Source organism: Pistacia vera, unplaced genomic scaffold, assembly GCF_008641045.1.
Source record: "Pistacia vera cultivar Batoury unplaced genomic scaffold, PisVer_v2 Contig44, whole genome shotgun sequence".
NCBI lineage: Eukaryota > Viridiplantae > Streptophyta > Magnoliopsida > Sapindales > Anacardiaceae > Pistacia > Pistacia vera.
This window is the reverse complement of record NW_022196268.1, coordinates 842483-856825: the sequence shown is the minus strand read 5'-3', so window position 1 is coordinate 856825 and position 14343 is coordinate 842483. Positions and strand designations below refer to the sequence as shown.

The 14343-nt window shown below is 37.0% G+C and overlaps 1 protein-coding gene and 1 pseudogene across 1 annotated transcript; both read right to left on the bottom strand.

Moving 5' to 3' along the window:
* The window catches only part of LOC116144266, a 29693-nt pseudogene extending 23140 nt beyond the window's left edge, over nt 1–6553 (bottom strand).
* Nucleotides 6554–7438: 885 nt separating this feature from the next.
* LOC116144290 (chaperone protein dnaJ 20, chloroplastic-like) lies at nt 7439–8431 on the bottom strand. The gene is made up of 2 exons (XM_031429762.1): nt 7963–8431; nt 7439–7829 (listed from the first exon to the last, which is right to left on the bottom strand). The coding sequence occupies exons 1-2, from the start codon at nt 8317–8319 to the stop codon at nt 7692–7694; spliced, it is 495 nt and encodes a 164-aa protein (XP_031285622.1). The 5' UTR covers nt 8320–8431; the 3' UTR covers nt 7439–7691.
* Nucleotides 8432–14343: the final 5912 nt, after the last annotated feature.

Below are 14343 nucleotides of genomic sequence, written 5' to 3'. Positions count from 1 at the left end.
TAATGCTGAAAGAAAACTCTAAATAACACGCATACTTAATTCTTTTTTTCGTTGAATTGTATGGTTGGAATAATAGAAATTTATATTGCCCTTCTTTTGCAAAGAATAATTTATTCTTAAAAAGCAATTAGTTGTGGGTGTGCATTTCATGAAACATTGTACTCATAAAGTTGCCAACTGAGTCTAATCAATGCTATTAATATATAGTTATTACAATTAATTATGCACATAACCTTTAGATGCCTACAGAAAATAAATAAACTACAGTCTAGATTTCTACCTTTTGGACCTTTAAAATCCGAAAATTAATAGAAATTGAACTTTTCATCTGTGTTTTTCTTTATCAGATGCAATTACCATAACCAACTACATGTTCATATGATTTGTTTCTAGCAGGTGCCAACCCCAAAGGAAATGAAATACATGTTCACATGTTCCTCTCTCTTTAAGTCTCAAACAGGGTGCAAGTGATTTGCAGAAGTGCATGAAACATCTGGAGAAGAGATCAAACCTCTGCCTCACTTTTACATTTTGAGCCAATTTGATATATCTGGAAAAGAAAACACAAATTCAAAAAAAAAAAATGTTAACGGTGAAGAAATGCAAAAGCAGAAAAATAGAACTACAAGAACCCTTTCCTAAATGAACAGTAACAAAATTATAAAAAAAAAACAACTATTGTTATCCTGAATCTTGTTTTAATATCATAATATTAACTAGGTTTCAGTAACCAAAGTTTAATTTCTATCGATTACTTAAAATTCTGATACTATTGACCACTCATCCTCAACTTCCAATTTTTTTTCCGTTAGCTTCTCGGAATTATGTACATTGAAGATGAAATTTTTGATGTCAATCTTCAAGAATTTAGGAGACTGAATGAATTCTTTTCTTTTTCTTTTTTTCTCCCTTTTCTTAATAAGAACACAGCAGATTAAAAGGAAAAAAAAAAAGACCTCAATGTTGAAGGACAAGTTGGCCGAATAAATGCATGGCAGTTTAGTCAGCTCAAGACTGTGAAACGGCAGAGTTGGCATTGTTAGTTAGAAGGTTGTTAGAGTTAGTTGGTTTAGTAAGTTATTGTACTTTCTGAATAACAGAAAGCAATGCATGTATGTATATATGAGCTGTACAGATTCACGTGATCAATATATGAGAAAATATTTCTTCTCTTCAATTTGTTCAACGTCGTTTTCTCTCAAATCTCAACATGGTATCAGAGCTTCGATAAGGGGCCAAAATACTTGATTCTTCAACTCTTCAAATCATCTCAAATCAACTCATTCGAATCATCACAATTTCGATATGCTTCTTCTCAATCAATCAGGAATCCATCTTGATCCATTCGATTCACGTTTCTGGATTTTTTTCTTTCTGATTCATTAACCTAAGTGAATCCCAATCTTTGATTCTTGATACTTTCTTCAAAATCAAACTCATGGCAACTGGAGGAAATAGCTCAACTGAAGATCAGAACGGCGTACGTCAGGAGGACAAGCTATTCAAAAGGAGGATACGATTGATTTCAATAATCCTCTGTTCCTGCATCCTTCTGATACACCAGGTTCAATCCTTGTATCTTTTCAATTAACTGGTGTGATAATTACTCTCTTTGGAGTAGGTCAATGAGAATAGCTTTATTAGCAAAAAACAAACTAGGATTTATAGAAGGATCATGTACCAGAACTTCAGTTTCCGAAAGCATGCATCAGCAATGGGATAGGTGTAGTGCCATTGTATTGTCTGGATCATGAATTCTGTAACAAAAGAGCTGCTAAGTGGAATTGTGTATGCATCTAATGCTCATTTAGTCTGGAAGGATTTACAAGAACGTTTTGATAAAGTCAATGGCTCAAGAATTTTTCGTTGCACAGAGACATTGTTACTCTTACACAAGGCAGTTTAACAATATCAGCATATTTTACTCGATTGAAATTACTATGGGATGAATACTCTTCCATCATCCAACTGCCTTCATGTGACTGTGCCATGTCCAATCATATATAGATCACATGCAAAATCAGAAACTACTCCAGTTTCTGATGGGATTGAATGAGACATACATTCAAGCCAGAGGACAAATTCTGATGATGACACCTTTACCATCAATTAATCAGGCTTACTCTATGTTAATTACTGAAGAAGTCAGAGGAATATCAACACTCATTCACCAGCTGATACACCTTTAGAATCCACTGTATGTTTTCATCTTCACATCAACAACCAAGTCCAAAAAATTGGAATTGGTATGTGAGCATTGTAATGTCAAAGGACACAAGAAGGAGAATGCTACCGGTTGATTGGATATCCACTGATTTTAAGTTCACTAAGAAGAAAGGACTATATCAACCATCATGCTGCTCACAATGTTATTTCTTCTGATCAGGCAGATACTCACACCAATGCAATCTCTTCAACACCAGATTCATCTAAGTCAAAGTCATCAACTCTTTTTACAAAAGAGCAGTATGCTGAGATCTTGAAGCTACTGCATAGGGACACGTCATCTTCTCCTTTGACTGATATTAAGCTAACATGGCAGGTATTCTGTATCTTCTTCTCTTAGCAATAAGCAATCTTGGATCTGGATGTCGGTGTAGCCATCACATGACACATTGTGTTGAGTAGTTAGTTGATTTGATTTCCCCTTTGTCTCTCCATCAGTTAGACTCCCAAATGGCCATGTATTAGAAGTTTCTCACTAGGCTCTTGTTTTCTCAGTCCCATCAGAAAAACACATGTTCTTTATGTTCCTGATTTCAAGTTTAATTTGATCTCCATTGCCAAGCTCACTAAGGACTTATCTTGTTCTGTGTCCTTTTTCCTGATTTTTATAATTCAGGACCTCTCAAATGGGCAGGTGAAGGGGATTGGTAAACAAACTGAGGGCCTCACTTTCTGCTGTCACAATCACCATCAGAATTAGCTCATTCAAGATCACTTTCACCTGATGCAGTCTCTCATAGCTCATCTTCAAATAATGATGTCTCTCATGCTGTTATTCCAAGTTTGTAGTTTCGAATAATACCAAGCAGTGCATGCTTAGCTCTTCTGAGTTGGGGCACAAACGCTTGGGACATGTACCTGTGTCTAAACTCAAATATTATTCTGCAATCAAACATGCTTTGTTAAGGATAATCATGGTTTTGATTGTCATATTTGTCCTCTTGCCAAGCAAACTAGAATGCCATTCACAGCAAGCCATAGTAGAGCTTCTGCACCTTTTATTTAATCACATGGATGTATGGGGACCTTATTCTCAGCCTACACATAATGGTCACAGGTTTTTCTTAACATTGGTTGATGACTTCACCAGAACTACTTGGATATTCTTAATGTGAATAAGCATGAAACAATCACTCTCAAGCAATTTTTTGCTCTTGTATACACTCAATTTTCTGCCACTATCAAGATTGTTAGATCATAATGGGAGTGAATTTTTTAATTCACAGTGTGATGATTTCTTTACTTCTTGGGGATTGTTCACCAAAGCTCTTGTGTAGCCACTCCTCAGCAAAATGGTTTAGTAGAAAGGAAGCACAGACATCTCTTGAAGTGGCAAGGGCATTAAGGATTCAAGCAAACATTCCTATATCATTGGAGTGAATGCATCCTTACTGCCTGTACATCATCAATAGATTACCCACTTCAGTTCTTTCTAACAGAAGTCCTTACGAATTACTCCACTCTAGACCTCCTTCTGTGGAGCATTTCAAGGTGTTTGGGTGCTTATGCTATGCTGCCAACTTTACTTCTAAAGATAAGCTGGGTGTTAGAAGTATTCCTTCATTTTCTTGGATATTCGTCAACTCAAAAAGGATACAAACTCCTCTCTCTTGCCACTCGCAAGTTGTTTGTCAGTAGAGTGTGCATTTCCTAGAGCATATTTTTCCCTTTCAGTCTGCCATTTCATCTCCGGCCTTGTTTCCATCTTCAGAACCCACAGATCATTGGATTTTGATTCTAATTTTCTGCATTAGACTTCTCAGTCTCCCATCACTCCTGCACAAAATATTCCACCAGCTCCTACTGCTCCAGATATGTCTCTTCTTCTCATACTGTCCCAGATTCCTGCCCTGCAGCTCCTAGACGATCCTCTCGTAGCACTAGGCCTCCTTATGGCTTACAGACTATGTCTCCCACATGCTCATTTGCTATTCAGAAGTACATAAGCTATACCCATCTTGTTGGTCCTTATCAATGCTTCCATACTTCTATGTCTAAACATATTGAACCTTCTCTTATGAAGAGGCTGTCAAATATCCTCACTGGATTGAAGCCATGAAAGCTGAAATCAGTGCCTTGGAAGCTAATCACACTTGGGAGTTAATCTCCCTTCCTCCTGGCAGGCTGCCATAGGCTGCAAATGGGTATTTAAGGTCAAGTACAAATCTGATGGCACCCTTGAGCGATTCAAAGCTCGGTTTGTAGCCAAGGGTTACAACCGCAAGAGGGAATCGATTTCACAGAAACCTTTTCGCCAGTTGCAAAAATGGTGACAGTGCGCACTATCTTGGCCTTAGCTTCTGTTCATCAATGGCCATTATATCAGATGGATGTTTTTAATGCATTTCTTCAAGGTGATTTGCATGAAGAGTGTATATGGAGCTGCCTAAGGGATTTCGCAATCAGGGGGAGTATAAGGCATGTAGATTGCTCAAAAGCCTTTATGGCTTGAAACAAGCCAGTCGGTAGTGGAACCTAAAGTTGACTGAAGCTTTGATCAAGAATGATTACATTCAAAGTAAGCATGATTACTCTATGTTACATGAAAACAGGGCAGCAAGATTGTCATTCTACTGGTTTATGTAGATGATATCTTATAACCGGAAATTGTGAAGAAATGATCAAACAACTAAAAGACATTTTGCAGAGTAGTTTCAAAATAAAAGACTGGGAGAATTAAGGTTTTTTCTCGGCATTGAATAGCCAAATCCAGAGAAGGCATAGTGTTGAATCAGAGAAAATATGCCTTAGAATTGATATCTGAAGCTGGAATGGGAGATGCTAAACCAATCAAAACTCTTTTGAGCAAAATCAGAAGATTACTTCATTTGAATATGATCAGAAATATCCACCAACAGAAGAAGATAAATTGTTGGATGATCCTTCAATATTCAAGAGATTAATAGGCAGACTGCTCTATTTAACCATGACAAGACCGGATATCAGTTTTTCAGTACAGACTCTCAGTCAACATATGCATAATCCAAAGCAATCACATTTGGAAGCTGCACTAAGAATTGTTAAATATGTAAAAGGGAGTCCAGGACTGGATTACTGATGTCGTCGAAGAGCAACATGGAGCTAATAGCTTATTGTGACTCTGACTGGGCTGCATGTCCAGTAAGTAGAAAATCTGTTAGTGGATATTGTGTAAGGTTAGGTGAATCCCTCATATCATGGAAAACGACGAAGAAACAAAGTACTGTGTCCAGTCTTCAGCAAAAGAGAATATAGAAGCATGGCAAGCACTACCGCAGAGATAGTTTGGCTATTAGGACTGCTGAAAGAGTTGAATCTGGAAAGCATGAAACCTGTAAAGCTCTTCTGTGATAACAAAGCTGCTCTACAAATTGCAGCCAATCCAATGTTTCATGAGAGAACAAAACACATTGAGATTGACTGCCACTTTGTAAGAGAAAGAATCCAAGATAAAACTTTAAGCACAGAATATGTTTGCAGTGGAGAACAAGTAGCAGATATCTTGACCAAAGGATTAGGGAGACAGCAGCATGAGAAATTAGTTGCTAAACTTGGAATGAAAGATATCTACAAGATGCCAACTTGAGGGGGAGTGTTGAAGGACAAGTTGGCCGGATAAATGCATGGCAGTTTTAGGTCAGCTCAAGACTGTGAAACAGCAGAGTTGGCGTTGTTAGTTAGAAGGTTGTTAGAGTTAGTTGGTTTAGTAAGTTAGTTACTTTCTGAATAACAGAAAGCAATGCATGTATGTATATATGAGCTGTACAGATTCACGTGATCAATATATGAGAAAATATTTCTTCTCTTCAATTTGTTCAACGTCGTTTTCTCTCAAATCTCAACAAATCCAGAAGAAGATACTTTCCTAAACTGGCATAAAAAAATTCTCAGACGCATGAAATTTATACCAAAAATAATAATAATAATTAAGAAGATGCTAAAATTAAGATTCCATCTAAGACATCAAAACAGAAACGTAAGTCATAATACAGACGAGGATGGAAAGAGAAGAAGAGAGAGAGCACATACAACTGGCCATTTGCATCTTAATTAGCTTGAATTCTTCAAGAGTGATACCCTTCTCCCTGTCAAGAGGTTGCACCACATCCACCTCTTCCTGGTCCAGGAGCAGTTTGCTGCACACACGCAAAATCATAAGCAAAACAGAATCAAAATTTAGAAATCTGGGCAATTAAAATTTAGATAAATGGAAACTTACTAGTGAGAGGATGTCCAGAAATTAGCTGCCATTTGGTTGCAAGTATGCGCAGAAGTGGGAGTCTACGATTTGCTTCCCGTTTCTGTTAATTTATTAAAATCGATTCTTTCTTGATTCCATAATTTCCTTGTGCTAATCAGTAAGCAGTAACCTCGTTACCTCTAAGCCCCTGAAATATGTTGAGGCCCATTACATTTGGGCCACCATTTTTATCTTAGATTAGGCCCATCCACATTTTTGACTTTTCTGTTCCTAAATTACGAAAATAATTAACGATTTGAAGGTAATATGTTATTTTCTTTACCTCTTCCTTTTTCCTAACGTGTTGACATGTTTTAACTTGAGAAATAAATTTGAAATATAGTACATTACATTAGTATCTATTAAAGAAACTTATATAAGAGGACAGCATTTAGCAATTTAAAAATATCCATAGAAATAGTCCCCTTAACGAATATCAATGTATGGTGGTTGACACATACATACTTAGTTGCAAAGACATTTGTTGATGGAGTTTTTACATCAATGAGAAGTACTTAGGATCTGTAATAGAATCTATATAGGAGGTGTAAAACCTGTAATTCTGATGTGAGATTGATAGATAAATAATAAATCAAACAACACAGGAAAAAAAAATTTAAGTAGTTCGGATGCTTAATATAAATCTTACGTCCACTGTTTTTTGTATTGCTTCTCTGTATATAAGTACGGCTTGTACAAGTTATGAATGAACCCCCTTAATTAGAATAAAAAGTAGGTTTATATAGTGTTACAATGATAAACTTACAAGTAAAATAAGCTTCATATAAAATGACATGCGGCATGAATAACAACATAACCTTAGACACGTGACGTAAATTCATGCTACATGGATTTACCGCATAACAACCTTGTATCTTTAATTTTGTCTTTTATAACAAGTAATTTGTGGAGGATATAATAATTTATTTTGCTAATTAATTTAGATGAGTTAGCTATGGTACCCGTAGGTTTCGTGAAAGGAAGTCCCCGTCAAATCCTACCATTTGTGAAAATGATGCCTAATTCTGGATTATAATATTAGTGATGTAAGTGGGATGGATCGATAATCTTTGCATGCAGCTGGAACCAACTCAACTATGTATGATTTGATTATTACAACTTTTGATTGTTTGATATTTTTCAACTTAACCATGAAAACCATAAATATTATAACACGAACAAATCAAAGCCTCAATGTTGATCGCCATTTAGCTCAATATAATAATGGTAAACATGATGATAATCTCTAGTTTTGATTTGATCTCCTGCGCATTCTAGCTCCCCATGACATGCTGGCCCTCGAATCCTGCCTCATGCTCCTTCTCTCCAGCCGTGTCAGTTGAGACTGCCATTGCTTCCGCCACTCTCTTTTCTCTTCCAATTCCTGCTTCAAACAATATCCAATATCAACAATTAATTCATAGTATAGTTACCTCTTTCCTCGAAGACAAAGCCAATTGTTTATCATACAAAGCTCTGCTTATGAGGTCAGATAAAGTCTCGTAAGCTTCTTGTACCTGAATAAACCTCTTCGTGTGTTCTTCTATTCTTTCCGGCGGCGACACATTAGGATGGTATTTTCGTACAAGTTGCTTATAAGATTGCTTGATCTCTGTGAGTGTTCCACTGTCTGAAATGCCCAGCAAGTCGTTCAAACTCTCTGTGCCAATGTACAAACTGTTAACGACAGAGGCCCTCGCTCTGTTTTGAAAAGACCCAGATTGAGTTTTGAGGGGAAAACTGAGTTTTGGAAGATGGGAATTGAAAGCAACGTATGAACAAGGTTGAAGCATGGAGTTTGTGGTTGAGAAGGTTGATGTGATGCAGTCATGGAAGCATGATTTTCTTCCAGCTGAACCAATTCCGTGACTCATTGCTCAATCTTAATGTTGCTTTCTCTGTTTACCTTTCAAGATGGAGATAGATTGAAAATTTGGCATAAGGTAATTGATTTAAACAAGTTAGCAGGCAGCGGCCACTAGCCAGGACCAGGATTGCATAGAATTAATACAGATATTATATTTAATTCCCTAATTGGCAACCGGCATTGACTAAGTGAGAATATAAGATTTTAATATGAAGATGTAAATTTCCTTGTACCCTTTTTAGTTGGTAAAATAGAATTAAAAGCAGTGTGGAAGCCCTTTTAGTTTTATTTGTGCGTCTTTTTGTTTTGGATTCATTTTTCTCTCATTTAATTTTGAATGCTTTTTGACTTCATCAACTAAACGTTGATTCTAGTGGACGTTTGTTCATTGTCCATTCAAATTTATGCAATATACTATTGTCTTTTTTATTAGAAATTTTTGGCAATAAAAAAAATGTTTATATTACATTAACTTATAAACTAATCACAGTGTCATTAAAAATATAAATAATATGATATCAATTGGAAAGCATATAAAGGATGTAGAACGTCATTGCCAGATATGGCAGTTACAACTTACAACCAGGAGAAATGTTTTCATTCGGGGATTCTGATGTAAAAAAGAGATAATTTAGAGGGTTAAAAATTATAAAATAGAAATAGAAATAGAATTTTTTAAGTTTGTTGGATGGACCTAATTTGTATAAGTGGACATTCTAATGGTTGTTCACACTCAATTAGGATCAATGCAAATAAATAGGTCACATATATTTGGACTAGTTTGCCAATATAAGCTAACTAACTCAACGGGTTGGCCATTTAGCCTAACGGTCAACAAGGCTTGTTTCCTTCATTGATTTCCTAGATTCGAACTTTGGGATCACCTTATATGTAATAATGCTCTGTAATGATATTCTATATAGGAATAACCTCCTTATAGTCATAAATTTGGATAGTTATAAATAAGAATAAACTTCACATTGCAATAAGTTATAATTTTTCTAATTTCAATCTTAAGAAAATTGCCTTCACATAATAATAATTATTTATATATTGCAAAAAAAATATATACTATGATGAAATAAAATATTTATTTAAAGTTGTTTGGGAAAACAATTTGTGCTTTAAAGTTGTTACCACATCTTTTAACATGCGGGTACGTAATAACTCGCTAGCATTAATATTTTCTTGTTGAACCCAAAATATTTCCAACTTCTCAAGAATGTTTAAAGCTTTTTGGCACTAAACTTTTTTTATTTCCGTGCTATCATCCTTATTATTATTTCCTTTCTCTTCTTGTCCAATTGTAGAATGATTTCTTATTTAGTTAAAGCATACATGACTTGTTGCTCATTTAGATGATTGACGAAAACATTAAAATTCATCTGATTAGTGTAGTGAAGTTGTCGAATCTGGTAACTCAATTTTGTAATGACTCTTTGATTCTCATCGTCTACCTCATTTATAACTTGCAATTCATTGACATCAGGGGTCTTAATTTTGTAGTGCTAAAAACAATTGACAAAAGTTTGTAGCTTCACATCAATTGACTATGCAACAATTGCATATACAATTCCATCAAAAACACTTATATTTACTGGTTCCTAGACAATATCTTTTATCCGTTTCAAAAGTAGACAATTGAAGTGTTGAATTGAAGTCCTAGTACTATTAAAACATGAATTAAAATCCTAACACTATATTACTAAAACATGAATTATAAAATAAGAAATAAAAACAACAATTTTTGTAACTACACCTCTATTAAGTTATAATCTTTTCATAGTAATCAAATTAGTTGGTTCTACCATTATGACTATAGAAATGTTTCTCTCTCTCTCTCTCTCTCTCTATATATATATATATATATATATATATATACTATATATATATATATTATATATATATATATAATATATTATATATATATTTGATGGATATTGGGATTGACCCTTGATCGACATACTGAGTTTTGAAATATTTATGGAATCTGCTGATTGTATGGGCCAAAAATCAACTTGGGCATTGTCAAGCCCAATCGAGTGATTTCTACTGTGTAGGCCCAAGGTCCTGGCCCAATTCTGAATGGGCCCATGTTAAGGCTCATGTCATGGACCAGATCCATCGCCTAAGCCCAACTTCTCTCCATATTGGGCATCACCATTAGCCCACTTAGGGTCAGGCCCATTGGTCCATGATAACTTCTGAGGGCTCAGAGTCCCACTAAAAGCCCTAGTACATCTACTTCCTATTTGGATTTTATCCTAATTCATTCAAGATTCTGCATCTTACGTGAATTAAGACTCTCAATCCTACTAAAGTAAGTAAATCAAGGTCTTTCCTATTTACCAGTACTTTGCCATTGCGGATTCAAAGTCCTACTAGGGTAAATCAGGGTCTTTCCTATTTACCAGAACTCTGCCATTGCAGATTCAAAGTCCTACTGGGAATCAAAGATCGTATGACTATTATATAAAAAGGGGTCTTACCTCTCACTACAATTCAATTTGGATACCACCTATTTGCTCCCAAGCTCTTGCTCCTAAGAGTTATACACCTGTAGATGCGAAAAATCTATCGTCATGAAAATAGGGTCTGATCCCGTAAGGTTGAGGCCATTGATAATTTGTTGGACCTACACACATGAAAGGGCAAGCGTGAAGCTTCCGGAAAACACCAGGGTGGTGTTTGCCGTAGGCACTCCGACGCTCAAGTCAGCAAAGCTGAAAGAGATTATTTAATAAGAATTAAGGAGAAGAAGAATTACCAGGAGTCTTGTCGGAGGCTAGGACTACGATGGAGACGTCAGGTTCTAGGGAGTAAGAACTTTAGGAGCAAATAGATGGTTTTGAGTAGTGTAGATTGACTATGGGAGATTGCCTCCCTCATGAAAGGGCAAACTTATGTTTTTATAGTGAACCCAAGGGGTTGGAATCCTAGTAGGACATTGAGTCCCTTTTTTTGGGAGATAGTTCATATCATGAAAGAGATATGATTTCTTGACCTTATCAGATTAAGTTTAATAGTTTAAGTAAGACTTGGAATCTTAGTAGGACACTAAGTCCTATTTTGGGAGATAATCCCTATCATGAAAGAGATATGATTTCTTGACCTTATCAGATTAAGTTTAATAGTTTAAGTAAGACTTGGAATCTTAGTAGAAGAGGAAATAGAATGGGATTCTAATTCCCTATTTATGACTGTTGTAGGCTAATGGGCTGAAACCCAGTTTAGCTTAACTTATATGATAGCCCAACTCATAGAGTGGGTAGTTCACAAGGTGATTTTAAGCGTAGGCTCAATCGGGATTGGGTTGAGGCCTTGGGCCATGACATGTTTATTTCGTCAGCATTTAGGACATGATTATACGTCATATTTGACTGACTTTAAGCAAAAATTGGAAAGCTTTTTTTCTTTATATCAGAACATGTACAATGGAAGTGGAAATGGAACGTCTCGGAGAGACGATCAGGACTCTGATGGAGACCTCCATCAAGGATCGAGCATGTGGACGTATATGGAACATGGCAGAAGTAGCAGCTCCAGCTCGTACATACATGGACCAAATGAGCTGAATCGCTACCTATAAATGGACCTGTCCTACATGATGATGAAGGAGAAACGTGAGATGGATTTGCTTCAATGGTGGAACCAACATCAAAGTCGCCCAAGATGATTTTTGGCCCTAACAGTTAGCCCCTCACTCTCTAAGTTAAATGTTAAAGAGTATTTAGCTTAGAGAGTAGATTTAATCGAATAAGTGCAAACTGAGCGGATTAGTAATAGCAACTCGTTAGGTCGGATGGACCGTTGTGTGGATTGGGTCGATGACTTATCGATTTGAGGTGTAAACTTATTAATCGGTTTGGGCCGATTGAAGGTGTAAACTTAGGAATCAGTCTGGGCCGATCGAAGGTGTAAACTCATGAATCGGTCTGAGCGGATCGAAGGTGTAAACTAGTGAATCAGTTTGAGCTGATCAAAGGTGTAAACTCGTGGATCGGTCTGGGCCGATCAAAGGTGTAAACTCATGAATCAGGCTGGGCCGATCGAAGGTGTAAACTCATGAATCAGGTAAGGCCGATCGAAGATGTAAACTCTTGAATCGGGTTGGGATCATCGAAGGTGTAAACTCATAAATCGGGCAGGGCCAATCCGAAGGTGTAAGCTCGTGAATCGGGTAGAGCCAATCCGAAGGTGTAAGCTCATGAATCGGACAGGGCCGATTCGAAGGTGTAAGCTCCTGAATCGAGCAGGGTTGATCCGAAGGTGTCAATCCGTGGATCGAGCAGGGTCGATCCAAAGGTATCAATCCGTGGATCGAGCAGGGTCGATTCGAAGTTGTCAATCCATGGATCGAGCAGGGTCAATCCGAATGTGTAAATCCATGAATCGGGCAGGGCCGATTTGAAGGTGTGAATCCGTGGATCGGGCAGGGTTGATCCGAAGGTGTAAATCCGTGGATCGAGCAAGGTCGATCCGAAGGTATCAATCCTGAATCGGGCAGGGCCGATCCGAAGGTATAAATCCGTGAATCGAGCAGGGCCATTCCGAAGGTGTAAATTCGTGAATCGAGCAGGGCCGATCCAAAGGTATAAATCTGTGAATCGAGCAAAGGCCGATCCAAAGGTGTGTATCGGTGGATCGAGCAAGGTCGATCCGAAAGTGTAAATTCATGGATCAAGCAGGGTCGATCCGAAGGTATAAATCCGTGAATCGGGCAGGGTCAATTCGAAGGTGTGAATCCATGGATCGAGTAGGGTTGATCCTAAGGTATAAATCTGTGAATCGGGCAGGTCCGATCCGAAGGTGTATGCCAAGTGGAGCTTGTATAGAGCTTGCGGTCAAGTCGGCATGACTGACTTTGTAGTTGAAAACATTTGATTAAAGTTGGAGCAGTGACACGCATGACATGCATGTTTTAAGCAAAGAGCCGAATGGAGCTCAATTGAGTAGGTGTTTCATTGAGGAAGAGCCGAACAAGTTTCAGGTGATGCTAACATTGACTAGTGAGTGGTGACCATAAGGGAGGTGTGTAGTTTATTACTTAACGGGCCGAGTGGTGATGTTGACTGTCTCAATTTCGGAAAGTAGAACAATTTTCAGATAAAGCTTTAATTCATTCAGCCTCTTTGTCAAAGAGTATCAAAGCATGTGGGCATGACACGAGGAATCTGGATTAATTGTGCAAGAGGTGGGAATGAAAAGCCCTTTTTCCAAAGTTTTGACATGTGGCATTTTTGAAATGGTGTGCATTGAATTGCATAAAAAGGTGTTTCAACTTTGAATTTCAAAACTATTTTCTTTCCTTCGTTTCTTTTTGCTTTGAAGGAGGACTTCTTTATTTTTCTTTGGAAAGAAAAATTTGAGAGAGAATTCCTATGGCTGAAGATTTCCTAGATGCATTTCTCCGAGATTTCTTGGTAAAGTTCCTATTCTTTTGCTTTTTCTCTGATTCTTTTTGAATTCCAAAAGGTGTTGAAGTGTTTTGAGCGATTCTTGGGGAGTTTTGATATTGGGTTTTGAAGGAGGCTAAATGGGTTTCATGAATTTTCTTCGTTTGACAGAAGAAGAAAGAGATTTGGAGGCGATTTTTGGTAATTTGCAAAGGAAATCGTTTCTGCAAAGGGGCTTCAAGATATGCGATACCTTCATTTGGCTCCATGGGTTTAGAATATATTGCAAAGTCGAATGAAGCTACACAAGGGTTTTGGGATTTTGGCTCGAAAGTCAGTTCTGGAAAGATGTTTTAAACATTCTAAAACATGCCCAAGACATACAAGGATACTTAAAACATGATATACCTTCCAAATAAGCAATTAAACATTGCACTGATGCACATAAAGTCCCAAAACGTGATTAATGTTTAAAGCGGTGCATGAACAGATAATAAACATGGGAGATGCGTCAAAACATTATGCTTCACACTGAACAAATATAATATGATATGTGAACGATTCCTAGATGCTTCCAATGAATTTAAAATGGAGAAAAGTAAATAAAACTTTCTTATCATGATTTAACTTTCTGA